At 47.2% G+C, this 25572-nt stretch overlaps 1 protein-coding gene across 1 annotated transcript in view; it reads right to left on the bottom strand.

Moving 5' to 3' along the window:
- Window positions 1–24509, bottom strand: part of LOC122930643 (zinc finger protein 850-like) — a 138767-nt gene extending 114258 nt beyond the window's left edge. The window contains exons 1-7 of the mRNA XM_044284156.1: window positions 24465–24509; window positions 18274–18378; window positions 10277–10456; window positions 10070–10193; window positions 2513–2637; window positions 2203–2379; window positions 1996–2119 (exon numbers count right to left, since the gene is read on the bottom strand). Coding sequence (XP_044140091.1) covers window positions 1996–2119; window positions 2203–2379; window positions 2513–2637; window positions 10070–10193; window positions 10277–10456; window positions 18274–18351 — 808 coding nt within the window. The 5' untranslated portion in view covers window positions 18352–18378; window positions 24465–24509. The remainder of the gene's footprint in view (window positions 1–1995; window positions 2120–2202; window positions 2380–2512; window positions 2638–10069; window positions 10194–10276; window positions 10457–18273; window positions 18379–24464) is intronic.
- Window positions 24510–25572: the final 1063 nt, after the last annotated feature.

Genomic DNA, 25572 nt, shown 5'->3' with positions numbered 1-25572 from the left:
ATCTATTTGGAATATTACGGCTTTCCTTCCGGGTCCAAATAATTGTCCTCCTCCTACTTAGCAGCGGGTGAATGGCTTTAAGAGCACCAACCACATTTTTCTCTTCTTCAGGCCTTCTTTCATTTGAGGATCTAGAGAAGAAATACTCTAGAACCCCATGAGAACATTTATGACATATGGTGAATGCTAACAATTAACTCATTTATGTGGTGTAACTAGGTTCTCATAGCCCAGTGCCACAAGAACAGGATCCATGGCTGGTTTACATATGGCCACCTCAGAGGAATAATACTTTACACTACCATAAATCTTAAAAGGGGTTAGCCACTCTGTTAGCACTTATTAAAACTGTAAAGAAAGTAGGGAAATATGACACTTACTAATAGATCTTCTTAAAGGGATTCTGTCATGAGAAATTGGTCCTATAAGCTAAACATATGACGATGTCCCTTGTAAAACACTGAATCCTAAAGTGAGTTTATTAAATGCCCCTGTGGCTCTATATTCATTAAAAAGAGGTTTATATCACCTGCCAATCACTTCGAAATGTGTCCAAGGGGACGTCTCATGGTGAAAGGTGCCCGGCTGCATCCATCTCTTTTAGGTGCCCAGCGCCGCCTTCAATGCTGAAATCGCCGCCCTCCTTTTCTTTCGATCCGCCTCAGTTCAACGCCGCCTCTCGTACGTCCGCTCGATTCAGCCAGATCCCGCGTGTGCGCACTAGGTATAACCTGATGCGCCCGTGCAGACTACTGGCAGCAGCCTCTTTTAGCGAAGTGCGCATGCGCCGGCCGGCGCACTTCGCTCGAACCTCCACTGACTGCCCTATTACAGACTGTACTAGGGCAGTCAGTGGAGGTTCGAGCGAAGTGCGCTGGCCAACGCATGCGCACTTCGCTATACGAGGCCGCTACCAGTAGTCCGCACGGGCGCATCAGGTTATACCTAGTGCCCACGCGCGGGATCTGGCTGAGTCGAGCGGACGTACGAGAGGCAGCGTTGAACTGAGGTAGGTGGATCGAAAGAAAGGGAGGGCGGCGATTTCAGCATTGAAGGCGGCGCTGGGCACCTAAACGAGATGGATGCAGCCGGGCACCTTTCACCATGAGACGTCCCCTTGGACACATTTTGAAGTGATTGGCAGGTGATATAAACCTCTTTTTAATGAATATAGAGCCACAGGGGGATTAGATAAACTCACTTTAGGATTCAGTGTTTTACAAGGGACATCGCCATATGTTTAGCTTATAGGACCAATTTCTCATGACAGAATCCCTTTAAGCCGATCTGCCTGGTTTCCCTGCTTTTGGCAGCCACGCCCCTCCTGTCCTGCCCTCGCCACGCCCCCTCCCATCCTGCCCTCGCCACGCCCCCTCCCATCCTACCCACGCCCCTCCGCACGCCCCCTCCTGTCCCGCTTTCACCACGCCCCTCCCGCTCTCACCACGCCCCCTCCTCTTCCGCTCTCACCATGCCCCCTCCCCTCCCGCTTTCACCACGCCCCCCTCCCCTCCCATCCTGCTCTCACCACGCTCCCCCTCCCCTCCCATCCTGCTCTCACCACGCTCCCCCTCCCCTCCCACCATGCCCCCTCCTCTCCTGCTCTGGGTCCAATTCTGCATAGGGCGAGCACTCCGTACGGTATTAGGATGTATTGGTTAAGATGAGCCGAAGTTATTACTTTGCGAAGTCTCGCGTGACTTCATGTAATAACTTCATAGATTTATTTTTACTGTAAAAAAACATTTCCCGGTACCGCTCGCTCCTCCAGGGAAGTGTGTCACGGGGAACAGGTTAGAAAAATTATATATAGCCAGTACATTTAGCTTTAGATATTAATACTTCATAGTATTGACTGATGTCTGGGGCACTTTGGATTTTTGATACTTAGGGTGGCCAACCCCTTTAATGTCTATAGGAGACACATACAGTGAATTAATAAAATTTTACCTACATGAAAATTAAAGAACAAATGTATTCACTCCTGTCTATTACCTGGTGATGTGAGGGGCTTTTGATTCTTCATTCTGACCTCCTTGTACAGATCCTTGTGTCCTTCTACATACTCCCACTCCTCCATGGAGAAATAGACAGTGACATCCTGACACCTTATAGGAACCTGACAACACAATGACACAGTCATCACCCAGACCCCTCCAGTGCGGTTACTGTATAATGTCCCAGCATTCCCAGCAGTGTCACCTCTCCAGTCAGCAGCTCCATCATCTTGTGGATGAGATCTAGGATCTTCTGTTTGATTTCCTCATGTATCAGGGGGTGAGGTGGAGGCCTTGTGATTGAGCTCCGGGTTCTTCCCCATCCTTTAGACACAGGAGCCTGACAGCGCTGACTAGAGGTCTTCTTCACCACTGTGTAATCCTGGATATGGGGAGACACAGCAATAAATATCACTACTACTGACGTTTGCAGAGTCCATCACCTCTACAGCCATGTCCATCTGTTATTACCATAGATAAGAATGATATAATGTGACATCATCAGAATCTCTCACCTCTCCGGTAAATTGGAAGAGTATCTCTAGGGTGAGATTTATTATCCTCTCTGCCATCTTGTCTCTGTCCCCATCCATTCTTGATAGGTCAGTAAGGTGAATAGATGGTTTTATATTGCAGGAACCTGAATGAAAACAGGAGGAAAAAAAAAAAAATATGTTAAAACCACATAAGATACCATGAAAAATATTTAAAGAGATAATGTGTCATCCCACCGGGAGATTTACATGATTATTCAGGTCGGTTTCTCCGGTCCCAGCACACCGGCCGCCTTCTCTACTACTCCATTCTCCAGCCTAACTCTCGGTTTGCAGTTCAACTCTGCCGCATCAGTTCTACAGCTCTGCTACACCAAGTCGCCAGTTCTTTTATAATGGTCTTCCAGCTCTACTTCTGTAGTACTCCAGCTCTGCTGAAGTAGCACCATCTATCCGTACTCCGTGGATAAGTAGTTTAGCGGATCCTCCTCGTTAGAACATAACAGAATAATCAGGCCATGGATCCTAATAAGGCAGCGGCATCCATAGCACTACCATTTGATCTCAACGACCAAGTGGAAAAGTAACTTGCTTCATTGCAATGATAGGTGCTCCAGACTGTACCTGACATCTCAGCACGGATGGATGCTCAAATACCTACTTAAGCAGCATCATGGTCCACAGCCTGTCTACATGCCACTGCCTGCTCGGTTCAACAGGAACTACTGTAGAGTGAACAAACCTGGTGACATTTGTTTCGGGTCTGATTTGAATAAATCAGTGGCTAGATTCCCCTGAAAAGATGTGTATGAAAATTTAGGGTTTCTTAGGACGTACGTTCTTACACGATAAGGATACTAATTAGTACGGTCACTATATATATTTGTGTCACACTGCCTGAACGTATTTAAAATAAAATAATAAAGTATTTATTAACATCTGGTTAAAACGGGAAATAACTGTACATCACTTTCGTGACTTTCAGACTCCAGACTAAAGTAATGTAGTACAGGGAATTAAATACACCCACTACATGACATATAGTCAAAAGTATGTAGCCTGTAGAGAAAAGAGTGCCCCACACTTTTGCGTGTCAAGGCTCCGGCGCTATGATGGCCGTACGCGGCCGCACAAACGCCGAAAGGATAACAGCCTATAGGGGAGGTGTGTGCTAGTACTCAAGCAAATCATGGTATGGCGCTTCATCTGACATCCGTCCCTTGACCAGCCCAGCACCCTGGTGACCACACACACCTCCTCATTATTGCGCAACATACGCTACTGTATTGGGGGAACCGAAAATCGCGGCTCATATCATATACGCCTCGTTCCAATGTGGGTATAATAGAGGACCTGTGCAGGTGACAGATCAGTATCCATCTACATCAAATCTAGAACCATTACATAACAGACACAAACCAGCAATGTGTCAATATCTCCGCCGCGTATGGATCTATTGATCAAAACAATCCCTTGAACCCGCAAAACATCGGGATTGCCGTCATGTGCTTCACGTACATGACGTGACACAGTTGTGTCCCGTGAATTGCGGATATCTGATAGGTGTTCACCTATTCTCCTCCTAAGCTCACGTTTGGTCTTACCTACATACTGTAGGCCACATTTGCAGGTGATCAGGTACACCAGACCCACTGAGGTACATCTAATGAAGGAACGGATATTATATCTATCCCCAGTCGAGAAACTGGTGAAGGAATCTCCTTTCATGACGTGCTTGTATATAATACAAGAACCACAGGGGAAGGTGCCTTTCACTGTATTTCTGAGCCATGTTCCGGGCGTAGGACGTGTATAGAGGCTGTGCACCAGTCGATCGTGTAAATTGGAGCCACGTCGATACATGACAGATGGACGATCAGGTATAGATGACCCAATGTCTGGATCAGACTGGAGAATAGACCAATGATTCTGCAAAATCTCACGTACCTGTCAATGGGCCTTATCAAGGGTAGCTAAAATACGAGGGGTGGAATCAATATTTGTCCTACTTTTTGGGACCAATAGTTCACTCCGATTCGCACTCATGGCATGATGGTATGCCTTTTTCAGAGTATGCTGTGGATACCCTCGATTTTTAAATCTAGATCTCAGATCAGAGGCCGCTGCCTTGAATTCACCTAGCTCAGAACAGTTCCTTCTGGCCCTGAGGTACTGTCCTTTCGGAATGCAACTTCTCAAGGCCAGGGGATGTCCACTCTCCCAATGCAGGAGACTATTGGTGGAAGTCTGTTTTCTGAATAGTTTGGTGGTGATTCTCCTGTCCCTACCTATTAAGATAGTAAGATCCAAGAAGGTAATCTGGCTCTCTTGCATTTCAGATGTAAAAAATAGGCCTAATTGGTTAGTATTCAGGGTTTCCACAAAGTGCGTGAAGCTAGTTCTGGTGCCATTCCATAGTATCAGCACGTCATCTATATATCTAATCCATAGTTGGATACAAGATGTATATTGTTCCATCATGTCAGAAAACACCACCTCCTTCTCCCACCAGCCCAGGTAGAGGTTTGCGAACGTCGGGGCACAAGGACTGACCATCGCAACCCCCCTGAGCTGGTGGTAGATGCGTTGGTCAACGAGGAAGATGTTTTGTGTCAGAATAAAATTCAAGAGTTGCATGATGAAGGTATTATGGTGACGACAATGTTCACCTCTCTGTTGGAGGAAGGTCCCTACAGCCTCACATCCCAATTCATGGGGTATAGAGGTGTACAGGGCCTCCTACATCCAGGCTTGCCAACCATACTCCCTCATCACAATAGATACCATCCAATCGCTGTAACACATCCATGGTATCACAGGCATAGGATGGCAGACTCACTACAAATGGACGCAGGATGGTATCCACGTATGTACTAATATTTGCAGTGAGGCTGCCAATGCCCGAAACAATGGGTCTACCCTTCAATTGAGGACCTTGTTTGTGTAACTTGGGCAGACTATAGAATGTAGCAAGGACAGGGAACTTAGGTAGTAAAAATTCATTCACCTGCAAATGTGGCCTACAGTATGTAGGTAAGACCAAACGTGAGCTTAGGAGGAGAATAGGTGAACACCTATCAGATATTCGCAATTCACGGGACACAACTGTGTCACGTCATGTACGTGAAGCACATGACGGCAATCCCGATGTTTTGCGGGTTCAAGGGATTGTTTTGATCAATAGATCCATACGCGGCGGAGATATTTACACATTGCTGGTTTGTGCCTGTTATGTAATGATTCTAGATTTGATGTAGATGGATACTAATCTGTCACCTGCACAGGTCCTCTATTATACCCACATTGGAACGAGACGCTTATATGATATATGAGCCGCGATTTTCGGTTCCCCCAATACAGTAGCGTATGTTGCGCTAATAATGAGGAGGTGTGTGTGATCACCAGGGTGCTGGGCGGGTCAAGGGGCGGATGTCAAATGACGCGCCTTACCATGATTCGCGGGAGTACTAGCACACACCTCCCCTATAGGCGGGGTCTGTCTGTTATCCTTTCGGCGTTCGTGCGGCCGCGTACGGCCATCATAGCGCCGGAGCCTTGACACGCAAAAGTGTGGGGCACTCTTTTCTCTACAGGCTAACTTTACTGAGAGACTTTTGCTCCTGATGATACGGGGCAGACCATGTCACGTTGAAACGCGTTGAGCCGGTGATCTCCACTTAGTAAGCACCCTGCCTATGGAGCCTTGTCCTAAGTGTCAGGCAGCGCACCAGCTGACCTGGTAAAGTGAATGCGGTCCGATACTGAGACCCAGTGCTGTCTTGCATGAATGGGTAGGCAGATGTAGGCAGCTGAGTGAGCGTCTTTAGAATTACCTAATATTGTGTGGATGCTTCATGTTGGAATGCCCTGATAGGGTGTGTGATGCATTTCACATACCAATAGGCTATGAGACTGGAAGACAACATTGTTGCCACTCGTAACAGGGCCTACAACCTTTGATTCACTATCAGCTGCTCTGCTGTTTAGGCTAGGTAGGACTGCTAATGAACGCACCTGTGCCGGGTTCAAATATAAGAACCGTGTCCGGACTCCTTCTCCAGCAATTATTAGTACAAACGTGCCAGCAGGATTAGGATTTAGTCCAGACTATATGTCGTGGGTGTATTTAATTCCCTGTACTACATTACTTTAGTCTGGAGCCTGACTTTCAACGAAAGTGATGTACAGTTATTTCCCGTTTTAACCAGATGTTAATAAATACTTTATTATTTTCTTTAAAATACGTTCTTCAGGCAGTGTTTCTTAGGACAGAGCCACAAGACAGCACAAGTAATACGAAAGAGACAGAAAATATATATCAGTCTCTACCAGTTCTACCTCCACAGATACATGTGCCGGTGACATTGTGCCTGAATTCTGGGAAAGTAATGAAGCAATGGCTTTCGTTTTTACAAAGCCATGAAGAAAATTCTCCTTTTTTTGGGAGCAGCAACTGGGAAGGCAGAATAGTGTGGAACCTGATGGATAATGTGTAGGGGTAGTAGTAGCGGCAGTAATAGCTGCAGCATCAGCGGTACAGCATGGAACCTGACAGGCAAGGCAGGAGATGTGCAATTGCATGGTATTAGTAGCAGTACAATATGTTATCTGATGAATAACAAAATGAGATGTGTGACTGTGTAGGGGTAATAGTGGTGGCAGCAGGGGTAGTAGTGGCTACAGCGTCAGCAGTAGAGTTTGGAACCTGATGGATAAGAAAGGGTATGTGTGACTACACAGGGTTAGTAGCAGGGGCAGCAGTACAGTATGGAACTTAACGGATAAGAAAGGAGATATGTGACTTGTAGGGGTAGTAGTACTGGCAGTAGGGGTAGTAGTAGCTGCAGAGTCAGCAGCATAGTATGGAACCTGACAAGGCAGAAGATGTGCAACTGCATAGGGTTAGTAGCAGGAGCAGCAATAGTAGTACAGTATGGGACACGATGAATAGGTAGACAGCAGCAGTGGCATCTTTGGTCCAGTGATAGCCAGTGCCTACTATCAGCAATGACAGATCTATTCACTTGCATCAGACAGATGTTTGCGAAAATAAATATGGAGTTGTATTTCACTGTTAAAGGGCAGGTTTGTACCCATGACACTGGCTGACCTGTTACATGTGCGCTTGGCAGCTGAAGACATCTGTGTTGGTCCCATGTCCATATGTGCCCGCATTGCTGAGATAAATAATGTTTTAATAAATGCAAATAAGCCTCTAGGAGCAACGGGAGCGTTGCCTTTACACTTAGGGGCTCAGCTCTCTCTGCAACTGCTGCGCCCTCTGCACTTTGATTGACAAGACCAGGCAGTGAAAATGGCATCACACCCAGCACTGTCAGATACGCCAGTCTTGATAAATATCCCTCAGTGAGTGAATTCAATCTATCCATACAGAAAATTGACTACTTCCTGACCTCCCATAGACTATAAACTTCCTGGGAGGGGGGGGGGGTCAGGATTTCTCTCTGAACGTTTTAGAACGTTCATTAAGGCTGGGTTCACACCTGAGCATTTTACAGCGCGTTCCTACGCACTGTAAAACGCTCAACAGGCAAGAACCAATGATTCCCTATGGGAATGGTTCTCACCTGAGCGTTTTACAGCGCGTACTGTAAAACGCCCGATGCCCCAAGAAGTACAGGAGCTTCTTTGGGGCGTCTTGTCTCGCGTTCCCGTACATAGACTTCCGGGAACGCGCGACAATGGGCGTTCGCATACTACCGGAGCCGCGTATGTGAGACGCCGGAGAATCGCGCATACACAGCGCTCAGGTCAGGACGCTCAGGTCTGAACCCAGCCTAAGAGAGCGCAGCTGTGCACTAAGTGTTCTAAGTGTGCAGCTGATGACCGGGAGGGGGGCCTGCCATCAGTGACAGCAGGGCCCACCATAGCCCTCACATAAGACCATAGCCAGAAAAATAAAAATAAAATATGGCTCTAAGAAAATGGCAATACAAAAACATGATTTTTTCCACCACGAATGCTCTTACTGTGTAAAACAAAAAAAAAAAAAATACATATTTTGTATTGCCGCCTCCGCAACAACCGGCTCTATAAAATTATCACATCAACCTACAGAATAAAGTTATCATCATATATACCACATGGCGAACCTCATAAAAAATAAAAACAGACAGAATTTCAATTTCTGCCCATCTTACCTCCCAAAATGTGATAAAAAGCGATCAGAAAGCCAAATGTACTCCAAAATGGTGCGAATAAAAAAACGACAGCTTGTCCTGTAAAAAATAAGCCCTCACACAACTCAGTCATAAAAAAAAAAAAAAAAGTTATGGCTCTTAAAAACCATTTCGGCAAATTCCATGCTAGAAAAATCCAGATGCCGCTCCTCCCCTTCTGAGCTCTGGCGTATCCCCAAAAAGCAGCTTACAGCCACAAATGGGGTGTTACTGTATTCAAGAGAAAATGGGAAGCAAATTCTCCTGTTATCCCTTGAGAAAAAGGAAGTCTGGGCCTAAAGTACAATTTTCTTGTAAAAAAGAAAAAATATACATATTTTTCATTGTCACAGCCAAGTCTTAAAATTTCTATGAAATTCTTGTTGGGTCAAAGTGCTCACCCATTTTGAAATTCCTTGGGCAGTGTAGTTTCCAAAATCTGGTCACTTTTTGGGGGTACCTCAGGGTCTCTTCAAATGCAACATGGAGCCTAAAGATCATTCCAGCAAAATCTGCCCTCCAAAAACTATATGGCGCTCCATGCCTTCTGAGCAATGCCATGTGCCCATACAGCGGTATACGGCCACATATGGGGTGTTTCTGCAAACTGCAGAATCAGGGTAATAAATATTGCAGTTTGTTTTGTCGTTAACCTTTGAAGTTTTACAGGAAAAAAATTGATTCAAATTGAAAATCTGTAAAAACAGGGAAATGATTTAATTTTACCTCGATTTTGCTTTAATTACTGTGGAGTTAATAACATTTCTAAAATCGAATAGTTTGAGGGGTATAGTTTCTAAAACAGCGTAATTTATTGGTGGTTTCTATTATGTAAGCCCCACAAAGTGACTGAATTGGTCCTTAAATATTTTTTTTTTCTTGAAAATTAAAAAAATTGCTTCTAAAGTTCTAAACTTTCTAACGTCCTAAAAAGAATAAAATAACTTTACCAAGATTATGACAACATAAAGTAGACATATGGGGAATATTAATAAGTATGTTAAGAGGTATCAAATCGGTCTTAAAAGCAGAAAGATTAACATTTAGAAAATAGTTAATTTTTCAAAATTTTAAGAACATTTGGGATTTTTAATTGACTCAAATTTACCATTAACATGATGTACAATGTGTCACAAAAAAAAAAAAAAAAATCTCAGAAAGGCTCGGATAAGTAATAGCATTCCAAAGTTATTACCACATAAAGTGACACGTGTCAGATTTGAAAATTAGGCTTGGTTAGGAAGGCAGTAAAAGAAGGATGTATTTAGTCCTGTCTATTACCTGGTGACTTGAGGGGCTGGTGGTTCTTCATCATGATGTCCTTGTATAGATTCACAAACTTTTGCCACTCACAGAGAAATCAATCTTTAAAGAGTTGAATGATATTTATTTCCATTACCTGGTGATGTGAGAAGCTGGTGATTATCCATCATGACTTCCTTGTATGTATCTTTGTGTCCTTCTACATACTCCCACTCCTCCATGGAGAAATAGACAGTGACATCCTGACACCTTATAGGAACCTGACAACACAATGACATCGTCATCACCCAGACCCCTCCAGTACTGTTACTGTATAATGTCCCAGCATTCCCAGCAGCGTCACCTCTCCAGTCAGCAGCTCAATCATCTTGTGGACGAGTTCTAGGATCTTCTGTTCATTGATCTCCTCATGTATCAGGGGGTGAGGTGGAGGCCCTGTGCTTAGGCTCAGGGTTCTTCCCCATCCTTTAGACACAGGAGCCTGACAGCGCTTGCTAGAGGTCATCTTCACCACTGTGTAATCCTAGATATGGAGAGACACAGCAATAAATATCATTACTGACATTTCCAGAGTCCATCACCTCTACAGCCATGTCCGTCTGTTATTACCATACACCGATGAGCAAAAGGGTAACAATGTTTTGAACTTTTGACTTTCAGGATCCATGTCTCACCATCCACTACAGCTTCGGACGTGAGACTCCTATTATTTTAGAGACAATCATCTTGGCTATCTCATACATAAAATGGACTTGCAACTATTTATCCTATGATTAGTTCTGCAGATTCTTTTCATGTAACTGCATTGTTAACGTTTTTTCTCCTGGTGGTGGAACAATCCTTTTCTTCTTGTTTACTACAAATTATAACCTGTCCTCACATTAGCTCAGCGTGTTATTAGGTTGATTCCCAAGTGAAAAGGTCACTGGTCTGAATCCAGGACCAGTCATGAAGATTTCACAAGAAGAGAAACAGCATCATCCAGCTCATCTATATAGGTATCTCAACCAACAAAATTGCCAAGCTGCATCATGTGAGTGCCATGACAGATGGAAGAATCCGAAATGTAGTCCGTCCATCCATTCCAAACCCAAGAGGTGGACGTTCAAGAAAAATATCCAGCCAGCTGATCACAAGGTCTATCAGTTCTAGTGCAACAAACACGGCAGTGGAGGCGGCTCATGTGCTTTGTAATAGTGAGAAAACAGACGTCCATGCAAAGCACCATGCGACATGCATTACACAAGTCTGGAATGGTGGCCTGAAAAAAGGTGAAGAAGCCTCCACTTCGATATCGTCCTAAGAAGCATCGGCTTTAGTTTCCAAAAAAAGTACAAACAGTGGACAGTAGAAGATTGGAAACGGGTGATTTGGAGTGATGAGACGAAAGTCAATAGACTGGGCTCTGATGAGTGCAAATGGGTCTAGAAGTAACAACGGAAAAGGGGCTAATGGATCGAGAAATTGAAGGAAATGTCAAGTTCGGTGGAGGAAGCCTGATGGTATGGGGCTGTTTCACAGCCAAACGGGTTGGATACCTGACCAGGATGGTGGTCTCAATGCTGAGATATATTTGAGTATCCTACAAGATGAGTTACTTTGTACACTCGAGTACTATGGGTATGAAAAGGACGACATAGTGTTGCAGCAGAACAACGACCAGAAGCATATGTTGAGATTGGCGAAGAAATGGTTCAATGACAATGAAGTAGAGGTGCTCGATTGGCCCACACCGTCCCTAAACCTCAACCCCATCGACCACTTGTGAGTAGAGTTGAAGAAAAAGCTATATTAATACCCAAGTATGCACCAACATTGGGAACATGAAGAAGAGACCTGTGAACAGATTTCAGTCGAGACATGCTTGAATCTGATCGAGAGCATGCCCAGAAGGATTCAGGCAGTGTGAAAGCCAAATTTAGATTTACAAAATACTAACAAAATACAAAAAAATAGAATTTAGAATTTTAGGAGCATCAGTAACAATGCAGTTACATGACAAGAATGTGCAGAACTAATCATATGCTAAATAGCTGCAAGTCCAATATATGTAAGAGACAGCCAAGATGATTGTCTATAAACTAGATTTTTGTACTTACCGTAAAATCTGTTTCTCTTCAGTTCATTGGGGGATACAGACCTGACCATGGGTATAGCTGTTGCCACTAGGAGGCAGACACTAAGCACAAAAGGTGTGAGCTCTTCCCTTAAGCTATACCCTTCCTACAGGGACTAAGCTAAATCAGTAGGACAGTAGGACAAGCAAGACAAAAACAGGAAAACCAAACTACACTGAACAAAAATATAAACGCAACACTTTCGGTTTTGCTCCCATTTTGCATGAGCTGAACTCAAAGACCTGAAACATTTTCTACATACACAAAAGACCCATTACTCTCAAATATTGTTCACAAATCTGTCTAAATCTGTGTTAGTGAGCACTTCTCCTTTGCCAAGATAATCCATTCCACCTCACAGGTGTGGCATATCAAGGTGCTGATTAGACAGCATGAATATTGCACAGGTGTGCCTTACACTTCCCACAATAAAAGACCACTCTGAAATGTGCAGTTTGATCACACAGCACAATGCCACAGATGTCGCAACGTTTGAGGGAGCGTGCAATTGGCATGCTGACTGCAGGAATGTCTACCAGAGCTGTTGCCCGTGCACACCTGAAGGGCAGAAGCCCCATGATGCACTGCCCAAGAGGCCACCACTGCCCGAGCAGAATGAGCAGTAACCCGGAAGGGTGAGGCCCAGTCACTGACATGGTACACTTCCACAATGGCCAAACAAATCCATCGGGAAATGGAAGTTTTAGAGTGTGGAGCGACTGCTCACAAGGATAAGACGGGTCAGGACAAAATGAAGGGAGAATGATCTCTTCATTGAGATGGAATGCAGATACTACCTTCGGAAGAAAGGACTGAACAGGGCGAAGGACTACTTTGTCCTGAAGGAGGATCAGGAAAGAGCCACGAGTTCCAACAACCTACAGATGGAAGTGATTGCCACCAAAAAGGCCACCTTGTAGGACAGGAAGCGGAGTGACGCCTGCTGAAAAGGCTCAAACGGTGAAGACTGGAGAGCGCTTAGCACTTGGTTAAGATCCCAAGGATTCAACGGAGGACGGAAAGGGGGCGCAGCATGCGCAACCCCCTGCAGAAAGGTCCATGCCCGACTGCAGGAAAGACAAGAGTCGCGGCAACGAGAAAACAAATGGGAGACAGCTAGTGACGCTCTCACCAACTAAAGTAGGACTTGTAGGTCTGCTGGTAGATTCGAAAACACAACGGCTTTCTGGCAGGAATCACGGTCTGGACAACAGCCTCCGAGAAACCCAGTGCCCTTAGTACGGAGGCTTTAACAGCCATGCCGTTAAATGTAGCGACCATAAATTAGGGTGGAAGATCGGTCTTTGCGACAAGAGGTCCTCCCAAAGAGGAAGACGCCAGGGTTTGTCGGCGAGGGGGGGGGGGGGGGGGGGGGGACACAAGAATGATGGGCAGACCTTCAGGCCTGATCTTCCGGGGGAGACGCGGAATGAGAGGAAGAGGAGGGAACATGTAAGGAAACGTGAACTGACTCCACAGAATCACTAGGGCGTTGCACGCAGTGCCATAGGATCCCTGGACCACGCAACAAAGTTCTCGACCTTGTGGTTGAAGCGTGAGGCCACGAGATCCACGTCCAGCTGACCCCATCGCTCACAGACAGCTAGAAAAACTTGCGGGTGAAGAGCCCATTCACCAGGATCGAGACGCTCCCGGCTAAGGAAGTCGGCCATCCAGTTGTTGACGCTGAGGATGTGATCTGCCAACAGCGCCTGAATAGGTCTATCTGCCCAGTTGACAATCAGAGCAGTTTCCGCCATAGCTGCCGGGCTCCGGGTGCTGCCCTGGTGATTGAGGTATGCTAAAGCCGTGGAGTTGTCTGACTGAACTCGAACCGGACGTCCCCGGAGATGGTCGGCCCAGTGCAGCAGAGAGAGACGAACCGCTCTCAATTCCAGAATGTTGATTGGGGAGGATAGATTTCCCAACACTCCCCTGCAACCCCGGAGGCTTGCGTCTGTTGTCAGCACCATCCAACGGAGAGGAAGGAGAGAGCGGCCCAACGTCAGCATCGGTGAAACCAACCACCACCTGAGGGCTCGGCGGGTCGGGGCAGAGAGATGTATGGGCCGATCCAGGGAGGCTGGGGAACGGTCCCAATTGGTTAGAATGGCTCGCTGAGTCCTGGTATGGAACGGAGCATTGGGAATTGCTTCGTAGGCAGAGACCATGTGACCCTGAGCCCGCATGCAGTGATGAATGGGAAGAGGATGAGGCAGCACAAAGGGGAGAATCTGAAGACAGAGTGCACAGCTTCTCCGGGGGCAAGAGTATATTGGCCTAAAAGGTGTCGAGTAACATGCCCAGAAAGGTTAGCCGCTGAGATGGATAAAGACATCACTTCTGGCGGTTCTGGATCCATCCAAAGCGTTCTAGGGTGTCCAGGACTATGCGCAGGCTGTCTGCCGTTCCTTGGAATGACGGACCCTTTATCAGCATATCGTCTAAGTATGTCAGGAAGACAGGGATGTCATTATTCCCTGGGGTCAGAGGGTACGGCGTAGGGTGCGAACCTCCCATCAGCCTGGCAGATCCACAGGCGTCCCAGCCACTAATGTGCTCATTTAGTCCTCAGCTGTGGACCTTGCTGGAGGAGGTTTCCCAGCCCACACACACACACACACACACACAAACGCCTTCACCTGCTATTGGGCTACAGGAGAGGAAGCTTCCTGGTCACCTTGGAGACCAGGGGCGGACACACACACCCTCTGGCTATATAAACCTGATCAGAGCCCTGGCTCAGTGCGGAGTTATTCCACCTCTTGGTGAGACCTATCAAGCTCCATAGATACCTTCCTGGCCTTTTCTATCTGGCTTCCTGCCTCAACTGGGATTTACCTGACTATTTTTGTTGAAGTATCCTTGGTGCCTTGTTTACTGGCTGCTACCCATCAGTAGGTTCCCTCCTTGCTGTTCTCTTTTAAGGCTCATGTGTCAGAGCTTGACAAAGTAAGGGATTGCCACTAAACCCCTGGCATGGAGCAGGGCCATGACCGCTGCCAGAACCTTCGTAAAGATTCTGGGAGCTGTGGCCAGGCCAAACCGGAGGGCCACAAACCGGTAGTGGAAGGGACCCACTGCGAACCACCTACATTTTTGATGACTGACGCAGATGGAAACATGAAGATAAGTGTCCTTGATGTCTATCGAGGACAGGTACTTCCCCGGTTCCATGGACGCAACGACCAATCTCAGGGACTCCCTCCGGAAGCGATGGAGCCAAAAGGAAGTGGTTGAGTGCCTGGAGGTCCAGAACGGAACAGAACGTCCCGTCCTTTTTGGAGTAGAACCCGCGAAAACGGTCTTGCGCAGGAACCGGGACAATTACTCCCTGCCGCAGAAGTGTGTGAATAGCCTGAAAAAAGGAATTTGCGGCAGAGGTCGGTGGAGACGAGCGAAGAAATCGGGACGGAGCCATATGGTGCGGCGAATAGCCACCAAAAGGGCTGACGAGCGTTCCATAAGCCTGGCCGCGTCCAGAGAGGCTTCACAAATATATGCACTGGCATGGGAATGCTTCAGGGCAATATCGGAAAGTTCCCCCGAGGAGAGACCCGGACGTAAATTATTTGCCCAACCACCCATAGCTTTGCTCACCCATGTAGAGGCAAAAACCGGTCGCAGTGCTGTGCCCACTGCTTCAAAGGAAGATTTTGCCAAAGAATCCAATTTTTTATTGCTGATATCAGAGAAAGAAGCCCCATCCGCCATCGGCAAAGTGGTATGTTTTGCCAAGCGGGATACTGGTGGGTCAACTAGAGGTGAGGACGAACACTTCTTAGGCTACTTTCACACTTGCGCTTGATCGGATCCGTTCTGAACGGATCCGATCATATTAATGCAGACGGAGGCTCCGTTCAGTACGGATCCGTCTGCATTAATAACTTAGAAAAATTTCTAAGTGCGCAAGATGCCTGAGCGGATCCGTCCAGACTTTCAATGTAAAGTCAAAGGGGGACGGATCCGCTTGAAGATTGAGCCATATGGTGTCATCTTCAAGCGGATCCGTTCCCATTGACTTACATTGTAAGTCTGAACGGATCCGCTCGCCTCCGCATGGCCAGGCGGACAGCTGAACGCTGCAAGCAGCGTTCAGCTGTCCGCCTGGCCGCGCGGAGGCGAGCGGAGCGGAGGCTGAACGCCGCCAGACTGATGCAGTCTGAGCGGATCCGCTCCATTCAGACTGCATCAGGGCTGGACGGAGGCGTTCGGGTCCGCTCGTGAGCTCCTTCAAACGGAGCTCACGAGCGGACCGACGAACGCTAGTGTGAAAGGAGCCTTAGTCAAACCCTCCGGAAATGGATAAAAGGACATCTAAGCGTTTTGCCAAGACAAAACGTCTATCAGGAAAATTCCACTCCTTGGTTTGGGAAACATTTGGGCGAGCGACGGGACCTCCTAAAGCAAAAACCCAAGCTAGCCGATGAGGGTGCGGGGTCCTCAACCTGTAAGGTCTCTATAACCACTGTAATGAGATTGTCCACCATGGAGGACAGCTTTGAAGACTGACCCTCAGTAGAGACAAAATCCTCATCTGAAAACCTCTACTCAGAACATGCCTCTTCCACGGAGGACACAACGGAGTGAGTCTCTCTGGGAGGTGGCGGAGAGGCAGAGGAAACGGGAGACGCAGACACCCTTTTGGGGGAGGATGGTATGGCCCTTTTAGCGGGATGGCCATAAAGGGAATGAGCCCCAGGACCAGTCGGACTGGTCACAGGGCAGCATTGGGGACAAATGCCCCAGTATTTCCACAATGGCTTTGTTGGTATGGGAGACATCCTGTACCATCCTTGACCGGGAGTGCGCCCACTCCGGCTCTACCATAGGCTGGGCAGTAGGGGGCGACTGGGTCAGGAGCAGAGTAGAGCACGAAGAGCAAAGGGGATTTAACTGACCGGATGGAAATTTTGAGCGAGAAGAGGCACAAGCAAAATGGCGCACCGAAGTGACCGCCTGCTTTGGGGCCTGGGCTCGGACATAATGAGAACCCTGTAGCGACAGGAATGAGCATGAGGGGGGTAGGTTAAACCTGTAGGAAGGGGAGATAGAGCTTACCTGGCCTGTGTCCCTCAAAGAAGCTTGTCCGGAGGATGTGGGCGGAGGCAGAAAAAGGTGCCAAGATTTGCCCTAGGATACAGCTGAAGGATGGGGAGAACTTCATGCCCCGCCCCCAAAATGGAGTCGTCCCCGGCGAAACTGAAGGGAAGCGCAGGCCCGACTCTTCTGCCGTCCCTGCTAAAGAGGCCTCAGCCCACCGCTTGCTGGATAACAGTGCTATCGCTAAAGCCCCGGCCAAACGGAGATGCCGGCCGGGAGTAGATGCGGGAGTAGGCCGCAGAGAAGTCGGGGATTCAATTAGCTGCGGCCCTGGTGGAGCACAAGACTAGAAATGACGAGAAGGAAAAAGAGCCCCTGGGATAGGGGGCATTGCGCACCGGAGGCTTCTCCAGCGCCCCCCACTCCCGACAGGCGAAAGACGCATGGAGGAGACAAGGCCTCCGTGGGGGAAATCACTAAAGGTAACCTACGAAGGGGAGGTAGGAGAAAGGAGGGGAGTACTTTGGGGGCCAGAAATACTCACGCGTCTGGCGTCTTTTGCGGCCCTGGCTCCAGCCGGATCACCACCTTCGGTTTGCAGCCCCTTGGGGGAAGGTCGCTACACTGGAAACAGAGGGGACTTTTCAGTGGGCGGCGGTGGTGATTGGAAGGCTGGTGAGATGCAGAGGCTTTAGGAACCTCTGGTCCTCCTTGACTTCTGGGGACCGAGAGGAGCAGCGGGCTTGGGGACTCCCCGGTCTCCCGTCTCCTGGGTGGGAGTGCAGGCAGCTAGGACTGCCTGAAATCCAGCTAGAAGAAAAGAAAAAAAAGAAGAATCAAAAAAAAAGGAAAAAAATTAGCAGACCTGCAAAGCAGGGAGGTCTGCCTCCTACAGACACTAAGCTAAAACTGATTTAACTTAGTCCCTGTATGAAGGGTATAGCTGAAGGGAGGAGCTCACACATTTGTGCTTAGTGTCCACCTCCTAGTGGCAACAGCTATACATATGGTCAAGCCTGTGTCCCCCAATGATACGGATGAGAAATGATAGTCTGATATTGAAAGCTGTAGTGGATGGTGAGATATGGAGCCTGAAAGTCAAAAGTTCAAAACATAGTTACCGTTTTGCTCGTCAGTGTAGTTGAGAATGATGTAATGTGACATCATCAGAATCTCTCACCTCTCCTGTAAGTTGGCAGAGTATCTCTAGGGTGAGATGTAATACCCTCTCAACCATCTTGTCTTTGTCCCTATCCATCCTTTATGGGTCAGTCAGGGAAATTCTCTGATAAAGAGAAAATATCAATATATTACTTTATATTGCAGGAACCTGGATGGAAAGAGGAGGAAACAATGTTATAACCAGATACGATACCACAAAAAACACAACTACTAAAGATAGTGAAAGGGGAAATATGTGAGGAGTTATTATAGAGCAGATGTTGTATTTTCTCTGTCTGTATGGATTGGGCTATGAGGGGAATAGTCTGACAATGCAACAAAGTGTGAAAGGATGTGGCATCTTCACATGACTGTGACAAGCTGTAGCCATTGTTACTCACCTGTACTGGATCCTGTGACTTGCGCTGCCTCTCCCCCTTCTTCTTGCCGGCTTCTCCTATGCATCAGGTTGTCGCGGTGCACATCAATGGCATCACCCTACCACGACATGACCCCATATTCGGCTGGAGTGACAGCACAACACCTGATTATTCAGGGTAGTTACTCCGGTCCCAGCACACCGGCCGACTCCTCTGCTACTCCAGTCTTCAGCCTAATTCTCTCACATCAGTCTGCAGTTCAACTCTGCTGCATCAGGCCTTCGGCTCTGCTACAGTTCTTTTATATTGATCACCCAACTCTGCTTCTCTAGCCCTAGACATGGATCCCAAAGATGCAGCTTCCTCCATAGCACTACTATTTGGTCTCAACAAGCTAGCCGAACAAGTAGATCAACTTGTTTCATTTCAATAGAAGGTCGTCCGGGCTGTACGTGATCTCTCAGCATGGGCAGATGCTCGAGGACCTGTTGTCCGATTTGAAGAAATCACGAGGCAGATTTGATTTGAGTACAAATACAAAATAAATTCAACTAATATGAAAAGTGCTAAGATTCCACCGGAAAAGTAATGTATGACATTGTAGGGTCTCCTAGGACAGCATCCAATCCCATATCAAGCTCTTTAAATGGGCATTCTGGTTTCACGATATAGACGACCTATCCTCAGGAGAAGTCATCAATATAGAATCAATGGGGGTCTGACTTTCCGCAATTCCCCTGTTCTGCTGTTTGAAGGGACCATGGCACTCATGCAAGCACTGTGTCCTTTTCAATGTTTATCAGCGTGCCGTCTACGTTGTAGTGGTGGTGAGGCGCAGTCGCAAGAATACACTAGAGAATGCAGCTCTGGCAGCCCATTCAAACAGCTGACGGGGGTGCCGAGAGTCAGACCTCCACCAATCTGAAATAGATGATCGGATAGGTCCTATCTTGAGGTTCATCATCTGTGTACTTCCTATCCGACTTGGATTTATGCTTTTTAAAACTGAAAGATTGCGCAAACATTATGCTTTTGGGGGGGGCAGTTCTTATACACATGCGGTGGGATTGGAAGAGACAACGGCTTTCTTTGAACAAGCCATCCAAAAATTATCCTTTTTTGGGGAGTAGCAAAACTATGAATTAACACATGTGGAATTATATACATAACAAAAAAGTGTGAAACAACTGAAAATATGTCATATTCTAGGTTCTTCAAAGTAGCCACCTTTTGCTTTGATTACTGCTTTGAACACTCTTGGCATTCTCTTGATGAGCTTCAAGAGGTAGTCACCTGAAATGGTCTTCCAACAGTCTTGAAGGAGTTCCCAAAGATGCTTAGCACTTGTTGGCCCTTTTGCCTTCACTCTGCGGTCCAGCTCACCCCAAACCATCTCGATTGGGTTCAGGTCCGGTGACTGTGGAGGCCAGGTCATCTGGCGCAGCACCCCATCACTCTCCTTCATGGTCAAATAGCCCTTACACAGCCTGGAGGTGTGTTTGGGGTCATTGTCCTGTTGAAAAATAAATGATGGTCCAACTAAACGCAAACCGGGTGGAATAGCATGCCGCTGCAAGATGCTGTGGTAGCCATGCTGGTTCAGTATGCCTTCAATTTTGAATAAATCCCCAACAGTGTCACCAGCAAAGCCCCCCCACACCATCACACCTCCTCCTCCATGCTTCACGGTGGGAGCCAGGCATGTAGAGTCCATCCGTTCACCTTTTCTGCGTCGCACAAAGACACGGTGGTTGGAACCAAAAATCTCAAATTTGGACTCATCAGACCAAAGCACAGATTTCCACTGGTCTAATGTCCATTCCTTGTGCTCTTTAGCCCAACAAGTCTCTTCTGCTTGTTGCCTGTCCTTAGCAGTGGTTTCCCTGCAGATATTCTACCATGAAGGCCTGATTCACACAGTCTCCTCTTAACAGTTGTTCTAGAGATGTGTCTGCTGCTAGAACTCTGTGTGGCATTGACCTGGTCTCTAATCTGAGCTGCTGGTAACCTGCGATTTCTGAGGCTGGTGACTCGGATGAACTTATCCTCCGCAGCAGAGGCGACTCTTGGTCTTCCTTTCCTGGGGCGGTCCGCATGTGAGCCAGTTTCTTTGTAGCGCTTGATGGTTTTTGTGACTGCACTTGGGGACACTTTCAAAGTTTTCCCAATTTTTCGGACTGACTGACCGACCTTCATTTCTTAAAGTAATGATGGCCACTCGTTTTTCTTTACTTAGACTTTGTATTGTGGCAAGAAAAAAAAGCAGCTAACAGTCTATTCAGTAGGACTATCAGCTGTGTATTCACCTGACTTCTCCACAACGCAACTGATGGTCCCAACCCCATTTATAAGGCAAGAAATCCCACTTAATAATCCTGACAGGACACACCTGTGAAGTGAAGACCATTTCAGGTGACTACCTCTTGAAGCTCATCAAGAGAATGCCAAGAGTGTGCAAAGCAGTAATCAAAAGGTGGCTACTTTGAAGAACCTAGAATATGACATATTTTCAGTTGTTTCACACGTTTTTGTTATGTATATAATTCCACATGTGTTAATTCATAGTTTTGATGCCTTCAGTGTGAATCTACAATTTTCAGTCATGAAAATAAAGAAAACTCTTTGAATGAGAAGGTGAGTCCAAACTTTTGGTCTGTACTGTATATATATTGTAAGGGATCGCTCTCTCTCAGGGGTCGGCAATGACAGACTTCACATCAAACAGGGGGTTTTCAAGCTCAAACGGTGCTTTATTTGTCACACAGCACATCACACTTCCAAGTTTGGCATCACTCGGTTCATGAAGTCGCAGCTTCACCTCATAATGTGTTACATCAACACAAAACAATAAAACCTTGCCCGGCTGTAATGGGGTTCCGAAGGTGCACTCGGTCTCCCATCAGCCGCAGACCTGCTGCTTAGCTTCGGGAGCGAGGATCTGTGTTTGACCTCGTTCCCAGGGCGGCTTTGCTAGCTGGGAGGTTCCCTGCTCCTAAGTCTGCCTTGAGCGCCGAGCTGATTACTCGGTGCTCGACTGGTTTGTCTGTCGGTCATGTGACGCTGGCTACGTCACATGACCCTCACTCCCCACTATAAATACAGGCAGCCCGCTGGCCACAGGTTGCCTGTTAATTTAGGTTCCTCCTGTGATTTTGTCTTTCCTGGCGTACTTACCTCCTGCTGAATTCCTGACGATCCTCTGCTTGCTCCTTGTGTACTTTGCTGCTCTCCTGGTATTCTGACCCCGGCCTCCTCCTGACGATCCTCTGCTGACTCCTTGGTACTTCACTACTCTCCTGGTATTTATGACCCTGGCTACTCCGGACAATTCTCTGCTTGCTCCATTTGTACTTTGTAGCTTTCCTGGTATTGACTCGGTCCGTTCACGTTCTGTTTGTCTGTCTGTCATCCCTGCACTTAGTCCAAGCTAGGGATTGCAGTCCAGTTGTCCCCTGTCATTAGGACTCGCGAGGCAAGTAGGCAGGGCCAGGGGTAAGGGTGGAGCGCAGTGGTCACTTCCCTCCCCCCTGTGTGTGTGTACGCGACTGTTACACCGGCTAGGCGCTCACTATACAGAGGTCTCTCTAACTCCCCTCTAGGTCAGTGTTCACAGATCTAAGAGACTGGTTGCACGTGATGTGATCTGACAGCCTCTTTGGTTTCACTTGTTTCTGTGTTGTTGCTGGTTATGACCACACCTCTTGTCTCAGGTGTAGCTTAGTGGTCATTCCAACTCCTCTATTTAAACTCCAGAGGTTTTGGGGGCCCAGGGAGATGCACTGGATTCTTGTCCTCCGGGGGAAGTTGTTTGTTCCTTCGGTGTGGAGTTTACCACCCACACCGCACCTTGACAGGTATTCAGCTGTGACCAGTGCAACCCACCAGTCCTTCTGGTGGAAGCAGCGAAATAACTTGGAGGGATATGTTCCAGCAGTCCTCCTGACTCTGACCGTGCGACACCTCTCTTCTTCAGGCGTTGCTAGGTCCCCCCAAACTCAGGCTTCCTCAGCCTTGTGGCCTTCTGGCTGGGACCACACATGCCCTCTGCAGGTCTGTTCCCTGGGGCCTAACTCCTCCTCTCATGCTCTGAGGACTGCTTTATCCCCAAGTGATTATCGCATCTGGCCTTACCTCAGGCCTGGTGATTGTGGCGAAAACACAGCAAATCATACCATACATCTCCTCTAATAGCTTTCTGCACCATTCTAGGAGAAACATATCTTCTCTCTTCAAATATTAGGTCTGTCTCTGCCTCACAATATACACACACACACATACCAATCCTACTGCCACAAATACATGTGCCAGTGACTGTTCCCAAGTTCTGGTAAAGTGAAGAAGCAATGGCAATGATCTTGAAAAAAAATGCTCTCTTTTGAGCAGTACAGTATGGAACCTAAAAGAAAAGGAAATGTGTGGCTGTGTAGGGGTAGTAGTAGTAGTGGCAGCAGCAGAGCTGAATGGGACATGATGGACAGGCCGACAGCAGCAGTGGCATCATTGGTCCCGTAATAAATAGCCAGGCCCCACTGTCAGCAATTGAATCTGTTTGGTGGCATCAGCCACATTTTTGTGATGGATTTATGGTCCCATGTGCTGACCCAGAAGTCTATAAGGGAGTCCGGTCTCAGGGTATGTGCTGGAAAAAGGGCATAGTCCAGGTATAACTGAACATAATTGTTTAGGCGTGTGCTTCAGTTTCCTGAGGTGTGTGGCAGCACTTGAAAAAACTGGTCCATCATATTCAGCTGTATTGTCTGCTGCTTCCGCTACTTGTTGTAGTAGTAGCCCTGGCAGAAATAATGGCTAGATATCCTAAGGGAAGTGGAATCCACTAAGTGGTATGGCAGCGACTTTGCCAGGTGAGAGTTGAGTTGCACATGTATCTATATAGGTGGTTCTCCTGGAGCATGCTGAATCGTGTTACCTTGGGATAGATGGTGCTCCAAATAAAACAAGCAGTGCTAATGGTAACTTTGGGGGCCCAGGCTGATGCTGAGTCAGTCTGAGGGCATATTTACACAACCGTATATTGCGGAACAGATGCAGGTCCATTCATTTCAATGTGGCTGCAAAAGAGGCGGACAACACACCGTGTGCTGTCCACATCCGCACTTCCATTCCGTGGCCCTGCAAAAAAAAGAATAGAAGATGTCCTATTCTAGTCCGTACTTGTGGGCAGTAGGCATTTCTACACCGGAGAAAGACGATCCAATAAGCAAAATGCGGAATGCACGCAGCCGGTATCCGTATTTTGTGGATTGCAAAAACACATATGGTCATGTGAATGAGCCCTAAATCCTGTTGCTTCCCTCTGGCTATTTTCTAGCGCGTGAGATCCGGCAGGCTGCTCTAGCAGGGAACGGCGTGCCCAAGCTCTGCGGATCCATCGTTACCGGAGGCTACATGAATGCCGTCCGGCCCCAGTAACAAATGAACGCCGTGACATTTATCAGGTAAAAACTCAGTGGCAGTATTGCAGTTTTTTCCCAACCCCTTCCAGAAAGAGTTAATAAAAGTTAAACCAGTAAAAACTACAACTTGTCCTGCAAAAAACAAGCCCCTGTACAACTACATAGACAGAACAATAAAAAGCTATGGCTCCTGGAAGGAGAAAAATAAATTCTCTTAGTCAGTAAGGCGCAAAATAGGTCGGCCACAAAGGGGTTAAAGAAAAGGAGCAAAATCCAAAATCCCATTGAACCATTGGTGCCAAGTAACGCCTCATGTAAAGCCACGCCCCCTCCCAGTAAACAGGTGGTGGAGTCCCCAAGGACTGGTCATAAATATTTGCCCTATATCACACAGATCCTGGCAGCCACACACTTACCTCCACCTGTAGAGCAGACGTCTGCCTCTTCCAAAGGCCTGTGATGATGTCATATTCATGTGATCAGTCACATGTGTGGGAGGAGTCATGAGTCACATGACTAGGTGCTGCTGTTCAGATTCCCTTTGGAGGGAGATAAATAGTACATTTTAGTGAGCTGAAGGACCTGTGATGATGTCACGGTCATGTGATCAGTGACGCATGTGGGCGGGGCCAGGCTGCAGGCTGTGGAGATCAGAGCAGTTGTGTGTGTGAGGAGGTCATGGATTTCTGGAGAGGATTCACAGGAGGACAAGAAAATACCGCAGCAAAGCTGAATGTGAATTGTAGCTTCACAGCTGGTAGAGTGACGTACAGCGAAATAATACACACAGCTCTGCACCGTATACATTACACACACAGCTCTGCACAATATACATTACACACACTGCTCTGCACCGTATACATTACACACACGGCTCTGCACCGTATACATTACACACACGGCTCTGCACCGTATACATTACACACACAGCTCTGCACCGTATACATTACACACACAGCTCTGCACCGTATACATTACACGCACGGCTCTGCACCGTATACATTACACGCACGGCTCTGCACCGTATACATTACACGCACGGCTCTGCACAATATACATTACACACACGGCTCTGCACCGTATACATTACACACACAGCTCCGCACTGTATACATTACACACACAGCTCTGCACCGTATACATTACACACACAGCTCCGCACTGTATACATTACACACACAGCTCCGCACTGTATACATTACACACACAGCTCTGCACCGTATACATTACACACACAGCTCTGCACAATATACATTACACACACAGCTCCGCACAATATACATTACACACACAGCTCTGCACAATATACATTACACACACAGCTCTGCACCGTATACATTACACACACAGCTCTGCACAATATACATTACACACACAGCTCTGCACAATATACATTACACACACAGCTCTGCACAATATACATTACACACACAGCTCTGCACCGTATACATTACACACACACAGCTCTGCACCGTATACATTACACACACACAGCTCTGCACCATATACATTACACACACAGCT

This window comes from Bufo gargarizans, chromosome 1, assembly GCF_014858855.1.
Source record: "Bufo gargarizans isolate SCDJY-AF-19 chromosome 1, ASM1485885v1, whole genome shotgun sequence".
Taxonomy (NCBI): domain Eukaryota; kingdom Metazoa; phylum Chordata; class Amphibia; order Anura; family Bufonidae; genus Bufo; species Bufo gargarizans.
This window is presented reverse-complemented; position numbering and strand designations above follow the sequence as displayed.